At 40.1% G+C, this 16,553-nt stretch overlaps 1 protein-coding gene across 2 annotated transcripts in view; it reads right to left on the reverse strand.

The window, feature by feature from the left end:
- Positions 1 to 16,553, reverse strand: part of DOCK10 (dedicator of cytokinesis 10) — a 242,080-nt gene that overhangs the window by 64,340 nt on the left and 161,187 nt on the right. For both annotated transcript variants that reach the window (XM_072961744.1, XM_006207934.4), the window contains exons 15-19: positions 11,943 to 12,065; positions 9,164 to 9,243; positions 7,269 to 7,456; positions 6,696 to 6,761; positions 4,340 to 4,432 (exon numbers count right to left, since the gene is read on the reverse strand). In XM_072961744.1, the coding sequence (XP_072817845.1) occupies positions 4,340 to 4,432; positions 6,696 to 6,761; positions 7,269 to 7,456; positions 9,164 to 9,243; positions 11,943 to 12,065 (550 nt within the window). The remainder of the gene's footprint in view (positions 1 to 4,339; positions 4,433 to 6,695; positions 6,762 to 7,268; positions 7,457 to 9,163; positions 9,244 to 11,942; positions 12,066 to 16,553) is intronic.

Consider the following 16,553-nt stretch of genomic DNA (forward strand, 5'->3'; position numbering starts at 1 on the left):
AGGAGTAAGATGTTATTGTTACTTCTTTATTGTGGCAGATGATGATGATTTAGAATACCTAGTGTTTCTCATCAGATAATTTATGCCACCATGAATTAAACACACACACACACAGACACACACACAGACATAACTTTAGAATGTAAGCAGGGCACGGATTAAGGACTCATCATCAAGGGACATACGTTGAGTGAACAGTAGGTCTTTGCCTCCCAAAGTGTGTGCCTGGAGCAGTTACACAGGAATCACTTGGGAGCTGATAGAAATGCAGAATTTAATACGTACACCACAACGTTCACAGCAGCACTAATTACAATAGCCAAGATGTGGAAGCAACCTAAATGCCCATCAGATGACCGGATAAAGAAAATGTGGTGACATATACACAATGGAATATTACTCAGCCATAAAAAGGAATGAAATAATGCCATTTGTAGCAACATGGATGGACCTGGAGATTATCATACTAAGTGGAGTAAGTCAGACAGAGAAAGACAAATATATGATGTCGCTTATATGTGGAATCTTAAAAAATGATACAAATGAACTTGTTTATAAAACAGAAAGAGACTTGGAGACAGAAAACAAATTTACAGTTATCAAAGGGGAAAGGATAAATCAGAAGTTTGGGATTAGCAGATACAAACTACCATGTATAAAATAGGTAAACAACAAGGTCCTACACAGGGAACCACATTCAATTATCTTGTAGTAACCTACAATGAAAAATAATATGAAAAAGAATATATATATGTAATGGAATCACTATGCTGTACACCGGAAGCTAACACAACATTCTAAATCAACTCTACTTCAATAAAAATAAAAAGAAATGCAGAATCTCAGACACTACCCAGACATACTGAATCAGAATCTGCATTTTAATAAGATCCTCAGGCGATTCAGAGACATGTTGAGAAACACGGTTGTTGTAAATGATATAACTGAAGCCTGGGATCTATCACTTAAAAAAAACCCACAATAATATATATATGGTATATATTGTATAAAAATTACAATATATTTGCACAACGTACAATATATTGTGGTAACTAAGTAATGAGCAATCTTGTAAAGAGGTCATGCTGCAGCTCTGTAAATAATGCTTCTGAATAAACATAAAACATAAGCTTGATGTAGATTAAGAATATACTTAATGAGGAGCATACACCATGTTCCTGGAAAGAAAGATTTTGAAACCCTCTTCATTTGATGGTGTTTTTTAGTTTCCAAACCTCCGCAGGGGTAGCAACCAAAGCGAGAGATATCAGGGAAGGGGTTTGGAGTCCCTAGGAGGATGGTTGGATCAGGATCTCCCAGGACAAGAAAGCACTTCTTGTGATCGCCACCGTCCTCAGAATCCCAGGCTCCCAGGCCGGTAAGCTGCATTCTGTTCAATGTTAGCAACTTGGTCGTTTCCAGAATAGCCAAATCAAGCAATAAGGAGATAGGGAGCCTGACAAATTATCTACCAGCTTATGTATTAGACCCTCGGTACATGTGTATTTGCAGTGACTTTATTTTCGCACTGTTCAGGAAAGAATTCATTACGTAGATTTTCAGTGTCCACAGCATGTTAGCAACTTGTTAGAAATGCAGATTCTCAGGTATCACCCCAGACGTATGGAATCTCCAGATCTGGGCTGGGTTTTAGTAATCTGTGTTCTAACAAGGCTTCCAGGTGATTCTGATGCACAGCGAAGCTTGGGAGCTCCTGAATTAGAATGGTTTAGAAGCTTACATATATCATTTACATACCAGTATGCTAACCTGGTAACAAAAGCCAACATACAATTCAAAATTGACAGTAACTAACATACAATAGAATGCAATTTTCTTTTTTTTTTTCAGCCAGAGCACAAGGGAATGAAACAAGTACTCAAGCATTCCAGTTAGCTACATATTAATGCAAACAGTCTTCAGTTAACAAATACTGCAAATAGTCACATCATATTTTAACAGCGCCTTAGAAGAATCCATACCCATTTTTATAATTAATGCAATCATTGTTTGCAATGATAAAGAAGAAAACAGTTTTGAATTGGCACCGCAGAGTTCGCCAGGCTGTTCATTACACACATGTTCTCTTGTGGAAAAGCTCAAGGATTCGGGGAAGCACATGTGAGTGAGAGAGATTAAAAGCCAGAATTAACAGTGAGAATATATATATATTTTTTAACCTTGTATGTCTACAGAGAATGCACCTTTCAGATGGGCTGTGTCAAGGGGTCAACCAACGTAGTGAATATTCTGTAAAGTGGTAATAGCCCTTTCCCTTAAATTTTTTTTAAAATTTCTGTCTTTATAGGGAAAAAATTTAAGAGCATTAAATAGATGTGGAGGAAGGAGAAAAGGTTAGTCAGGTCTGTGGTCTCACTGGCGTTCTTTAAATGAGTTTAAAAATGGCTGATGTGTAACAAGGGGTGGTAGGCAGAAGAATAGCTCCCCCCCAAAATTGTCCCTCATGTCCTAATCCCTGGAATATGTGAGTATGTTTCCTTCCGTGGTAAAAGGGAGTTCACGGATGTGATTAAGTTAAGGATCTTGACTGAATGGATTAGCCCAGTGAGCCCAATGTAATCGCAAAGGGCCTTATCAGAGGAAGGCAGCAGAGTCCAAATCAGAGGAGATGTGAGAGGCTGGAGAGATGAAATTTCTGGAAGGAGGTCACGAACCAAGGAACGTGGGCAGTCTCTGGAAACTAGAAAAGGCCAGGCAAGGATTTGTCCCCAGAACCTTCAGAAGGAACGCAGGCCTGCTGACACCTGATTTCAGCCCCGTGGGACCCACTTCAGAGTTCTGACCTGCAGAACTGTCAGATAATCAATGCGTGTTGTCTAAGCCACTGAACTGCACTAATTTGTTAAGCAGAAGGAGGAAACTCACACAAAACATGTGATGTTTGTAATCCCAGACATCATACCGGCAGGTTGCGTTACTCAGACCTTTGCATCATGGTTTGAAATCAAAGTTAATCACTGAAACTTGTTTGTCTGAGACCATTTATAATGCAAGCTAATGTGTGTATAGTAATTTATCATTGACCCAGTGAGTTTTGTTTGTTTGTTTTATGTCTCTGTTAGAGAGTGAAGCTTCAAGCTGTGAAGTCACATGACCTGGCTTGAATTTTTGACTGTCACTTCATAGTAATGTACCCTTGGGAAAGTTGCTTCTCTGATCCCCAGTTTCCTTACCCATAAAATAGGAGGACCTGAAGGTTAATTTGTGTGTCAGCTTGCCTGGGCCCCGGATGCCCAGAGAGCTGGTTAAACACGATGTCTGAGTGTGTCTGTGAGGGCATTTTGGGAGGCGATTAGCATTTGAATTTGTGGAGTGAGTAAAGCCATGGCCCTCCCAGGTGGGTGGGCCCCACCTGTGGGCCCCACCCCACCCACTGAGGGGCAGAGATGAACAAGAAGGCCAAGGAAGGTTGAATTCCTTCTCTATCTGATTACTTGACCCAGAACACTGATCTTCTCCTGCCCTTGGTGCTACTGGTTCTCAGGCCTCCAGACCTGGACTGGAATCCACAATAGATGCTCTGGTTCTTAGGCCTTTGAATTATACCAAGGGCTTTCCTGGGTCTCCAGTTTGCAGATGGCAGACTGTGGGGCTTTTCAGCCTCCATAATGATGTGAGCCACTGCTCGCTCTATCTATCTATCTATCTATCTATCTATCTATCTATCTATCTATCTATCTTTCTTTCTCTCTTCTTTCTTTCTTTTTCTTCCTTTTCTTTCTTGTTTTCTCTACCTTTCTATCAACTTATCTCTTTCTTTCTTTCTATCTCCCTATTGACTCTGTCTCTCTAGAGAAAGCTGTGTAGACTAAGTGAGATGGTACATACAGGGAGTACAGAGTGATGCCTGGCACATAATAAGAGAGTCTTGAGAGTTGGCCGGGGCAAGTCTTGAGATGAGGGGGTCTAAGCTCCTTCAGGGTCATGAAGGTTATCAGCAATAGGGCTGGCTCATACTCTACCCTTTGTTTTTTCCCTTATGACATGCAATGCCTGTATTGATTGGTAAAAACTATCTAACATGATCTTTGTTATACTAACCAATAAAATAAAAGGGAAAAAATAGTCTCATTTGGAAGAAATGATATAATAACAACATCACGTTTTTAAAAGACAATCTTGTGCCAAAATTTGTGAATTTGCAGCACACTCCTGGAGCAACTGACAATTGATGTGGTTTCTAAAGCTTGCTTACGTAAACACCTGCTCAGGTATGTCCTGCGTGTGAGGTGTGGTCTAGGGAGTGTCTATTATTGTGTGTTAACTTACCCACTGATCTGTCTTTTCAGGGGCTGCTGGGGGCACTGGGGGCCCTTACCTCGTCTGAGAAATCCGGATTCTGGGAATGGTGCAGCACTGCCGTGTAGGTGGCTGAGGTGAAGAGGGGTCCTCCAGGTTTTCCATAAATACACTGTATAAGAAGTTATGAGTTGAATAATTAGGAGTGTCTGAAATGAACCCTAAACACAAAAAAGGTCACAACTCTTCAGTGACCCATCCTGGGACAAAGACGAATTTCACGGTAGCTTGCCAGGCTTAGCTGACATCTAATGAACCTTGAACTTCTTTGACTTGCTGTCCTGTATTTATTATACCATGGGGCACAGCGGAAGAAAATTTGAAGGCTTTAATTCATTACATAGAAGCTATATCAACACTGAATTCCTGAATCAATTCACTACTTAATTTTTGATTATGGAGAGAAGAGATAATCTATCTGTTCAGTTCTAATTCCTGCTGCCTGTGGTATCCAGCTCTGATCTAGAGTTGAAGGCCATCAGTCCTGGGTGACCACAAGGCTCGGTTTTGTTACGGAAATGACAGGCCAGCCAAGAAACAAGCACCACTCGGAGGGTTGGAGTACTCAGATGTATTACGCCGGTGGGCTCAGAGGGGCTTCTGCTCCAAAGCTCTGAGCACCTCCAAGACGTGCGCATGAGGTTTTATAGGGTTAATTACAAGTATGGGGCTATTAGCCAATAAGGCTCAAACAACAAAATGCAAGGAATCAGTACACTGGAGCTTATCAATTTGGAACAGATCACGTTACTGACACTTGTTGAGCTTGGATTTACGAGTTAGCTTGTTAGCCCAGTAAACTGACACTAAACTTTAGATTTACAAGTTAGCCCGGCAGAACTTATATCAGTAAACCGACACTTACCACACTTAGATTTGTGACTTAGCTCGTTAGCCCAATAGACTGACACTAAACTTCAGATTTATGAGTTAGCCCGGCAGAACGCAGATCAGTAATCCGACACTTGTTACATTTAGATTTGTGAGTTATCTTGTTAGCCCAGCTGGGCTTTTCCTTCACAGTTTGACCCCAGCTCCTGACATGCCAGCTCCCAACCAAGAATGCACAGCTGGAAGTGCAGGGCTGGCTCCAGGCTCCACCACATTGTGTCATTCTTCTAACCCGGCCCCAAATCAGGCCAGGGAATGGGAGATGGCACTTCCTTGTCCTAAAAGCCCCTTTAGCCCAAGGCTCAGGGTCCCTCTACTAGAGCCAGCTGTATCTCTGAGTAACGCTTTAAGATGCAATGAAACAGAGGTCCCATATACCTGCACCTTTTAGAATTCTCCCCATCAACAATGCCCTCGCAGGCCCAGTGTGTCTGCCTTCTGGTCATCGCCATTGTTTGCTTGATACTTCCATCTCACTTGATTTTTATCACCGGATGCTAATGTTGCTGTGGAACTTGGAATGTGAGGATTCTGAGAGTGCCTCAAGGCTATTTTAAAACCCTTTTGCTCTCTACTCTGCAGAACTCATTCAATCCCTCAAATTGAGGACTGCTCTTCTGAATAATGCTACCATACTTCTTAGCATAGAATATACAATTGGTACCTGACAGAAGTGCTTTCAGAGATTATCTCAGTTAATTGTGGGCGCCAGTTAGAAATTGGCTTTGTTCTTTACTATATTTCATGCCTCTGATTCACCGAAACAGGGACGATCTGGCTGCAGGCCCACTGAAAACTAATCTTCCCTTCCACTTTTATAGGTTACTTCAGTTTCATAGGTTGTTCAAAGTCCATAACGTAAAAACAGTATCTTTCAAATACGAACTCCGAAAAAATGCCATCCAGTTGCAGATTTATAGGTGAGAACAGCCCAGTTCACACAGACCTCATGGTTTTATTGATCATATTAAATCATGCGATCAGTAACAGGGACCAGCCTCCCGGAGGCATCTCCCAGTTCCTCAGCACGCGGCCACGTGCACCTCCCACAAACGTGAGTGCCCCCTGGGTTGGCGCCTCCGCCCCTGGGGCCGTCTGGCCAGCGCACAGCAGCCAGTCTGCTCAGGGCACGCGAAGGCCGGCTGGGATGCGGCATTTTCAACCAAGCACTGAACTGGGAGGCAGGCTAATCTTTGAAAAGGACCAAGTCTTCCAGAGAGGAATCTTTGCATTTATTTCACACTAGAATGTCTTCCTTTTTTTCGAAATCACGAAAAGCTAAGCAGAGCCATGAGACGGGCGTTTCTAATAGACCTACTTAACGATGCCTATTCAATCAGGTACGTTTAGGAAATCTGAAACAAACGTGCTGAATTGCTCCGCTTTCAGTCACACTCCAATCAAAAGCCCCTCAGGGGCGGCTGAGCGAACCAGTGCGCCTGCCTCCTCCTTTCCGCTGCGTCCCTCCCGTGAACTTGGCTCACCTTCAGGGGCTTGGCATCTTCTTCATCGGAATTTTTGAATTCAATGCACGTGGTTATATTTCGTGCCTGAAATTACAGCCAGAAAAATGATTATTGTAATTTCCTGTTAGGTAACACTTAAAAAAAAAATTTCAGGTGCCTAAAATAAGTAGCTTTAAATTAAATCTGAAAAATGTAGACTAGCCAACACTATCTTGTGACATTACCCATAGTGCTCAGAAAAAGCAGAAGGATTGGGGAGATTATTTAAAAGGGAAGAAAAGCCTCAGATTGGAAGGGGGCAGGTAAGCGATTTTCAGAGTCTCTTAATAAACAAAAAAATAAAGTCTAGAATAGAATTATTTAGGGCTGATTTCAGAAAGGATTACTCATAGGTCACAAAACATACATCCTTAAACACTTTTGGGGTGAAACTCATTACTGCCTCTTATTCAACATTTTCTTCAGATGGTTTTCTATTCCAAAGTGTTGGCCTTTAGTAATTTGTATTTGACCTTCAAGAAACCATCTTCATATGGTCTAACTTGGGGGTGGGGGGTGGGGGAGAAAGGGTATCTCAGAAACGTATCACACCTTGTTGAAACACTTCTGGCTGTCATACTTGAGGTGCTTGGGGTAAATGTAAATTTGATTTTTGTATACTCTGTAAGGGCGGCAATGCTTTGTCGAGTCGTAAACGAATTCTTCCACCTCCACCGTGGGTTCTGGTTGAGCCGTCACATTGAAAGGCTTGACGGGAATAAAGGACGATGTTACACAGTCTTTAAAAATCAGAAAATAAGAGTTTGTCATTGAATAGGCTTGTTTGTAAGTGAACAATACTTAACATTTTTTAAAATTGTTCCACTCAAAATATAAACTCCATAATTGTTATACCAATTTATGATAGATTAAGCTGGACTGAAAAATTTGTAGGAGGTAGGCAGGATAGATAATCAGTGACAAGAGTTAGTATCAAAATCGATGTCTCAAAAAACTAAATCTTTCGGACTTTTAACTATCTTCTTTTTATATTAAGTTTCATATAAATAGTAAATTTTAGATAGAAATCCTCTAAGCACACTAACCAAGTATTATCAGGTTAAAAACTAACCCACTGACCTTAACTTTAACACCATAAACATTGATATCTGACAGCACAAAACCCTCTCCCAATGGGTTTACAGTATTTTTCCCTGTGGAATGATTTCACAACATAGGTCCTAATTCCCCTGCTCTATTAGTTAACAATTTTATTTTTCTCTTCAGTTTTTACAACATTTTAAAACCTAAACTTGTAAAAACAGCCTAAGGGGGGAAAAAAAAGGCCATTAGGAATTTATAAATCAAAACTTGTCACTAAGTAGTTTGGAGGCTGAAGTTGTGGTCCTGAAAGACAGCAAATCCTTCTACCTTCTTTTATCCCACCTGAAATCTCCCTGGGTTCCAAAAAGCAAAATCGTTAACTAAATATGCTTGAGAATCAGATTACAGGGGGTTTTTTTCCCCCCAAATTATAACATATTTATTATATGTTCAGATTTCTCTGATATCCTACAGTCCTTTCAAAGAGAATATTTTGGCTTTCTCTTTTGCTACTTTTCTTTACCATAGGTAATAAAAGCCACACCCCACAAATCAGGAAGAGGAAATGGCTTAGTTTGCCCTCTGCTTTGTCACATCAATCAATATAAAAGTGACTTCGAGCCATGGCTTACATCAGGATGCTCATTTTACTTCATATTAAAATGATTTGTGGAAAAACTGTAAGAACGAAAAACTTAACAGTGCTAAGGGCAATTCAAATGTCCTGTGGTAATAATTCTCTCCCCATTTGTAGTTCTTTTTAGAATGCCCTTATTCATTCATTGCATCACTGCGAAAGTCATTAAAAGGCATAATTAGAAGAAAAAAAATAAACAAATAAACCAATGTCACCGCTTTAGAAATAAATTCTGCAAATCTTATTTACAAATTAATAAAGACTCTTTCTGAAATTCAAATGTTCACTGGCAAACAGAACTTCTGGCTGTATTCTGAAAAAGATGTATGCTCCCTGTGTAATAAGAGAGTCTAAAACAAGCCAGCTGTAATTAATGCATGGCCACTTGGGTAGCTACACATGGTGTTCAGAATAACGCTTTGGCAGCACAGTGTAGCATCACCTATTGTGGGTTATTGGTTTATCAATCTATTGGAAACTGATTTGCAACCCTCCAGGGTTTTGAAGATTAAATAATTTAATACCTTGCTGGGTGCGTGGTGTATACCAGATGAATATTAGGTTACCCTGAATATAGTTCCTGCCCTACAGTACTTACAGTCTGTCTTAATGGAGAAATAAGCCTCAAATTTCTATAGGATAATGAATTACATTTATTCCAAACTTTGAGAAAAAATTCCCCAAACAAACCTTTGTAACAAACCAACTACCCACCCAACCAACCAACAAACCACTAAATATTCCAAACTCTACATTATCGTCATACTTGGATGCTCCAAAGGACTGTTGTCAACAGTGATATCCAGGCTTCCAGGAATGGTCTGCGTTTTGCTTATTCTGTCAGCTCTGTGCAAATACAGAAACACACACACACGACACACACACACATGACACACACACACACACAAGGAATTATTTTAGTTGTCAAGGAAAAACCCAGTTAACTGTCATTCTCGGTGTTGATAAGTGGGACCCTAAACAATCTTGTGAATAATTTCTTCAATTAGTTTTATTTTGAAAACTAAAAGTTACATGATGCTGCAAATAAGAACTAAAAATCAGGGAGAGGTCAAGTTACAGATATTCTGAAGAATGTTTTAAAGCTATTTGCTCCGACTTCAGATAACTTTTCTATAAATGGCCCAACACATACGTACAATGGTGAATTGTTAGTTTTGGTAAATGGTAAATCGTTTTCGTTAACAAAAAGTACTGGTATTTGAACTGGTGAAAGGATTCACTTTCAGGAGGAGTTTGAAGAAGTTCTGAGAGCCCGGCCGGTCTCTGCTGCAGCTGCTAAGGGGACAGTCTGCTTTCTCCCTCGTCACCCACAACTGAAGGGGACAAGGGACCTTTCCCTGATCCTGGTTCTTCTTCTTCTCCCATCCTTGTAAGAGTACGTGGACCCTCTTTCCCTACCTATCCCTGTACTGTATTCATTCTCATTCATGAGTCCTTGAATTCCTCTCCCTCTCTCTTCACTAAAACCCTCCCACCTATCTTCCTTTATAGTAAGGTGAAAGTTGCAGGTAACAGTTTCCAGTGTTACCCTTGTCAGGAAATCTACTCAGGGAGGCAGAGTAATTACAGTGGTGGGTCAGATCCAGCTCTTCCCAGCTTGTGAGAGCTGATTATTAAATATTCAGTTATTTTGCCTGCCAACTGTAAAACACCGCCATTGTTAAAAATGAAATTATATAAACTTACCATTAAACAAATTACATTCAACACCAAGGTAACAAGGACTGAAAATTCATCACTTGGTAATTATTTTACTACATGGTGAGATTATCTATGCTCTGGAGGTTATCTGTGTCTGTCTGTGTGGTGGAAGTGTTATGTAATGGTGTGCACATTTCTTTCCAATTGCATGTTTGGTGAAGCCCCATGTCTGAAATCAGCAATGGTAGGAGAATTTACATCACACTACAAATCAGTTTTCCCCCCAGAGACTCAGTGGTAGACATCCACCAACACACTACTGAGAATAAATGTCATAAAGTGTAAGGCATCCATGAAATAATTTAACATCTCACCAGCATGGCATTAGGTATTCTAGGTGCCCTCTGAATGCTATAGGAATAACTTTCTTTGCTAAACAGTAACATGGGTTTTGTGAGAGTGTGGTCTTCTCCCGTTTTGCCCATTCCCTTCTGCTCAGCATTACAACTTTTCCATGCATTAGTGCACTGGAAAAAGAGTAAAGAGGAAAAGCATTCTTAATTCCTATCTAGCGGCTGTAGGCATTTTGATCTTGAAGTCTGATAAAGTCAAGAGGAGGGTCTCCCCAGGTAAGGAGTGGTCTTGTAGGCTCATAAAAACGTAATACTGGTTCATGGTTTCCTCCAAGATTTTATTTCTTACCTTTATTTTGCTCTCTAAGGTTTATATTTTTTCCAAAACAGAAAAAAAAAATTAGGAAAACTTCCTTTCTAATTAAATAGAAATATATCTTGTATTGAAGATACAGAAAATATTAATCACACTTGTTTCATAGTAATATATTATTTTCGTTTCAGATAAACAAAATTAATTGATGGGGGATTGTTGATTCTTAGATGGGAGAGGCAGAAAGAGAACACTTGGGAAAGGAGCAAAGGAATCCTGTGTGTATCAGGGGCTAATGATTTACAAGTCACTTATCATGAAAGATTTTATCATCATCAGATGTTGAACACATGGTGATTCATTTTAAAAATGTTGTGACTTTCACGGTTTTCTTCTCTTAGCACTAACTTCCATTGTCTTTTCCAAAACCATCTGAAGAAGGAAAATATTATAAATAATTGTATTCACAGCAATTAATTGCTCTGTGGAGTTTCAAACATATTCTAAAATCCCCTAACACTCCTCCTATTTAGAGGTGTTTCTATACCCTTCATTTGAATCTAGGATCTGTGACAGCTGACTGTATCCTGTGGCAGAAATAGCACTGGGACAGTTTCTGGTCATAAGGAACTGGCAGTGGTCATTTTCTGTCTGTCTCTTGGGACACTTACTCTTAGAACTCAGCCATCAGGCCATGAGGAAGCCTTGGTATCCCATGGAGAGGCTCCCATGGAGAAGAACAAGATCTCTAGCCCACAGCTCCAGCTGAGCTCCCGGCCACCAGCCAGCACCAACTTGCCTGTCATCAAATGCGCTCTCTTGAAAGTGGACCCTCTGGTTCCACTCGACCTCTCCCAGCCAACATCATATGCAGAAGAGACAAGCTCCCCTCACCTAGCCATGCTCAATGATGGACTCAAGAGTAAAATTAGTGAGGCTGTTATTTTAAGCCGCTATGTTTTGGGGTGATGTGTTACATAGCTATTGGTAACTGACATAGTTTAATGTTTCACGTCCTTCCATGCAAACCTGGCAAATTTCTTCTTCTGGCGTCATTTGGAAATAAGTGAAGTCATCTGCAAAGCATCTGCTTTCTGGAGGACTTTGGACATACGAGAATCTGGCAATCAAGTACTGCTTACACAGTGATAACAGATCACCAGTAGCAGTGTAGCCGGCTCATGTTAATTTCAAGAGTATCCCCCCCAAAATCCTACCTTCTATAATCAGACACTAATTTAAGTAGGTCCTCAGTTGAAATCTTGCTACTTTCTTGCCTATACAATGGCGAAAATCTTGAGTCTCTGTCCACATTTCCCTGGTTGTCCTTAAATACTGATCTGAAAGAAAACAATCTTCATTCAGCTTGGTATTTGCATACTGTTTACAAAGATGACTTAAAATGATTCAATTTTCCATTTACAGTGGAAGAAATTCCAGGAGCTCATAAAATAAAAAGACAAGAAAACTTCTTAGGCAAAAGTTTCATCTACACGTTGTAATTGTCATCTTTAATTTCTTATTTTCAACTCAGTACCTAAAGTGACAGGAGCCCATATTACAACGACATTGATTTATAATTCAGTAACATATCAAAGCCACACAGGATTAGGGCGGGTGGAGAGAAACAGGAACACATGTTGCTACTTTTTCATTGCTTTCTGAGCAAGCCAGGGTCACATCAGTTTGGGTGATGCCATTAGAACTTATGGATAAAAGAAAGCAGATAAGGTTGTATACATGGGTGTACTCATGAAACATTTTCTTGGAGATAAATGTGCCCACGTCCTAAATTTTGGGGCAGAAACAAAGATAAAATGGGGAACACCTGAGTCAGCATTTTGTATCAAATAAAGAGAACATCATGAACCTGAGCCATTTACTTCCTTCCTTAATTCCAATGGAACTCTACAGACTTAGTTAAAATACACAAACTGTTTTTAATCCAAGTAATATAGTGATGCCAGGCCATACTTGCTGCTGAAAACCAAGTATACACAGCAGGCTTAATGTCACTTTTTTTGGCCCGTAATTCATCATATTCTGTGCCTAACAAAGAAAAATCAGACCCACGTGTTACTGATTTGTCTTTAATGTTAGAGAAATGCTGAATTTTTATTTCTTCTAATGTAAGGACCCTAACGAAACTCTCTCATTGCTCTTCACTTGGACCAAAGATTTCAATACCCAGGTTGAAAAGGGCATTTAAGTGGATATCTGATCATAGAGCTTTAGCATCAAATAATTTAGAAAGTGTGCCAGGAATTTATCAGAATGATATTTTTAGAATCCTTCAAACTTTCTCCTCATTTTCCTCCGTTACATAATAACTGAGGGCCAAAAAGGTCCCCTATCAAATAACACTGGGGGAAGCAGAATGAACATATTTAACTTGAAGATTATTTTTATTTAAGTATTATTCAGGGCTTTTGTTTGAAGTGTGTGATGGGTTGAAACCAACATGTTTTTCCCAACATGGGAGGAGGTTAAATTGAGTTTGTGTTGTATTTTCTTTCTTTTTTCTTAAATACCCAGTCACTTCAAATACATTGGTAGACGTGGGCTGTATCACTGGCTTTTGTTCTTACCAGCAGCTCTGTCCTGGAAATAACTCACTTACACTGGCCACATCATAAAGAACACAGCACCACGGTGAAGCACAGCTCACACTCTGTCCCTGCTCGATAAATATGCTAATTGGCAGGATTGCACAGAACTGACCCATTTACACAGATGGTTTCAGGATGGCGGGGACACAGTGCCCAGTTCCAACTGCCAGGGTTGAGCTATGATCAGGGTATGATGAGGGTCTCAGAACCAGGACATTTGGGGTGTGACTGAAAATCATGCGGCATTTAGCTTAAAAGAAAAGAAGCTGATGTGTCCCGGAGAGCTTCATTCATAAGCAGCATGAGGAACTGTGGTATATAGAAAGAACTGGGCATTCTTTTTTTTATGGCTTTGGAAGACAAAACATAAGTGACTGTCAAGCAGTTTAAAAATATTTTTAAAAAAAGAATTATCTCATCATTAGAGCTATAAAAAGACAAGAAGAGCTATAAAAAGACAAAATCCCTGGAAGGATCCAAACAGAGGTTGGACAACCATTTATTGGGAATGTTTCGTTGTTGCCTGCGGGTCTCTTCTCTAAATGTACAGACATAAGAATGAAATTTTTATGTTAGTCTCATTTAATTTTAAAAAAATTCCAGTGTTTTACTCTGGTCCATTTGGAAGGTTGCCTGGGACAGAGAAAAAAATCAAAGAGCCCTGTCCTGGATGCAGGCACACACAATTCTGGGGCTGATATGAGCAGAAAGAGTTCCATTTAACAACGTGACATATTTGCAAAGGTGAACCTTCCCCTGAATCAGTGAGTGTACGATATACACTATGGGACCCTTTGAATGTGTCCTCTTTATTTACCCCAAATATAGCCTGCCTTTTTTTGTTTCTGCTATAAAACTACAGCTGGTGTCAAAAATAAGAACATGCACCAAATTAGTTCTAGATAAAACAGTCCCAGTGATGGGGATGGGTGCCTCTTGCAGCTGGTGCGATGATTGGATCTGGGTGAAAATATGCTTATAAGCTAATTGCCAATTCTATGCTTCTAAGCGGCAGCTGATTTTCAGGGCCAAAGCGTTTTAGAGAACACTCAAAGCTATGTCCTGAAACAAGCTGCAATCAAGAAAATATAATAGAAAGAAAAAGTAGCCAGAGAACCAGCCGTGCCAATAGGGTACTGAAATACAGCAGGAGGCTAGCTTATGTCAGTATGACACGAGGAACAGGAAGCCTCTCTCTGATTCGGTCAGCATTTATTTTCCTCCACATTGTGAAGGGAAAATGAAAACTCTTTCGTGGGATTATGTGCTTGGTTTTGGTGGTCAGCTATTCCAAGTGGTCTAACATGAAATCCTGAGAACTGCACTGCTCACCATTTTTTTCAGTTGCTAGAGATGTTTATGTACATGTAAGTCATGTATTCATATACACGAATTGGTGATGTACACTGTCTGCTAACCTACCACCAAGCCACTAATCCGGTGTTAAGGTAGTGTGAACTTAGCGCTTTGTTAGCTTTCCTGTCCCAGACATAATCACTCCAGCTGTCAGTAATCTCATCAGCCTCCCTAGAAACGCCCTCTGTCTTTCCTCCAGTGTATCTTACTAGACAGCTTCAAAGTAGGATTATTACTGGTCTTCCTAACTTTTCAGGTTCTTTCAATAACGGGTAATTCTTTTTACTTCTTTGCCCCACATTACTCTTCACTGCCCCCAATTCACCTGGAAGGGGGACTTGTTGAGGCGAAGATGATCTCCACAGGGACTTTCAATAATCATATTAGAATAATGACTTTCAATAATGACTATCTTTTGTTGGGTACATATCTGTGCATGTTAACCCCTGAAATAGTAAATTATTAGATATTAACCATTTCCTCTTTCATACATTCAAAAAAACTGAGGTAAAGACAGACTATAAATTCTTGCCTAAGTTCAACTAAATGGAGTTGAGATTTGGAACCTAGCTCTGGCTCTAACATGTCTGCCTATAACGATGCTCAGAATACTTCTCGATCCTTCAAGAGAAAATGTGTTCACCATTATAATCTTGCTAGATTGGAATATTTCACTTTGCAAAAGGACATCCTGCCTCTACTTGCCCCAACTGACTTTCCTACGGGAACTGAGACTACTTATCAACATGAAAATGTTTGACCTGCGAATTATAACTAGTCATCCTTCCTCTTGAAGCTTACGAGGAATAAAAGCTAAGCTCATCATAAAGAGTTCAGTGTATCTAAACAGTATCTTTTTTTCATGCAGAATATCCTAGCTTTAGTTGTCCCTAAAGGGAGAGATGTCAAAGGGAGATAAGATGATTTTTATGCTCTCAGATGCCTGTGCACTTGTGATTGCACTACTGTGCACAAGGCAGATGTTGTCAGCTTCACTGGGGAGATAGGGACGCTGAGACTCAGAAAGGAAACTTGACCAAAGGTACAATCTATAAATGGTGCCCTGGTCTGCACCACGTTTGTCAGACCCCTGCGTCTGGTCTCTTCCTTCTTGACTTAGAAGGCTGCCTTGGAGCAAACTGATTGCTGGAAACTGCATGAGTCTATCTTGGTTTATTACTGCCCTAAACTCCACATTTCTCCTCCCTGCACCTACCCATCTCCAACTTTCAATAACAACATCAAAGTTATAAAAAATATTGGTGAGTCTACTCTGGTTAGGCACCTCACTGGTTACTGTGAGACATAAAATGGCATAACTAATCAGTTCTCCCTTCCTTCTGGATTTTAAAGTTATTTGCATTGGGATGTTACCAATATCAAATGGATACTTAACAGGCAGTCTGTTTTGTGGCATTAATTAATCTTATTTAGTTCTTTGTATACTGCTGACCTTTTCCCGTATGTCTATGCCAGGCACCTCTTCCTTTAAGAAATTTCTGTACTGACAGAGACACAACGAGATTGAGGAGGACAATAGTAATTGATGTTTTTTTAGCAGATCTGAAAAGCAATTTTTGTTTTTTATGCAGAGGTTATATGTGCAGGTGGATGATTCTGCCATCAGTGTCACGTAACTCAGCATTGCTATCAGAGGGTCAACTGGGACTGACAGATTTGGTAATGCTAATCAGTACCAAAATCAAACACAGTTTGAGTGATCAATTTGATGGTTTCATTGAACCATCCATAAATAGTGCTGTGTTTCCTACACAGATGAAAAAATACAGCTGTATAAGAAATCATAGTGCTTCCATCGGAGTTTTATGCACACCAAATCTTTAGGACTGATAAAAGATCAAG

Source organism: Vicugna pacos, chromosome 5, assembly GCF_048564905.1.
Source record: "Vicugna pacos chromosome 5, VicPac4, whole genome shotgun sequence".
Classification (NCBI taxonomy): domain Eukaryota; kingdom Metazoa; phylum Chordata; class Mammalia; order Artiodactyla; family Camelidae; genus Vicugna; species Vicugna pacos.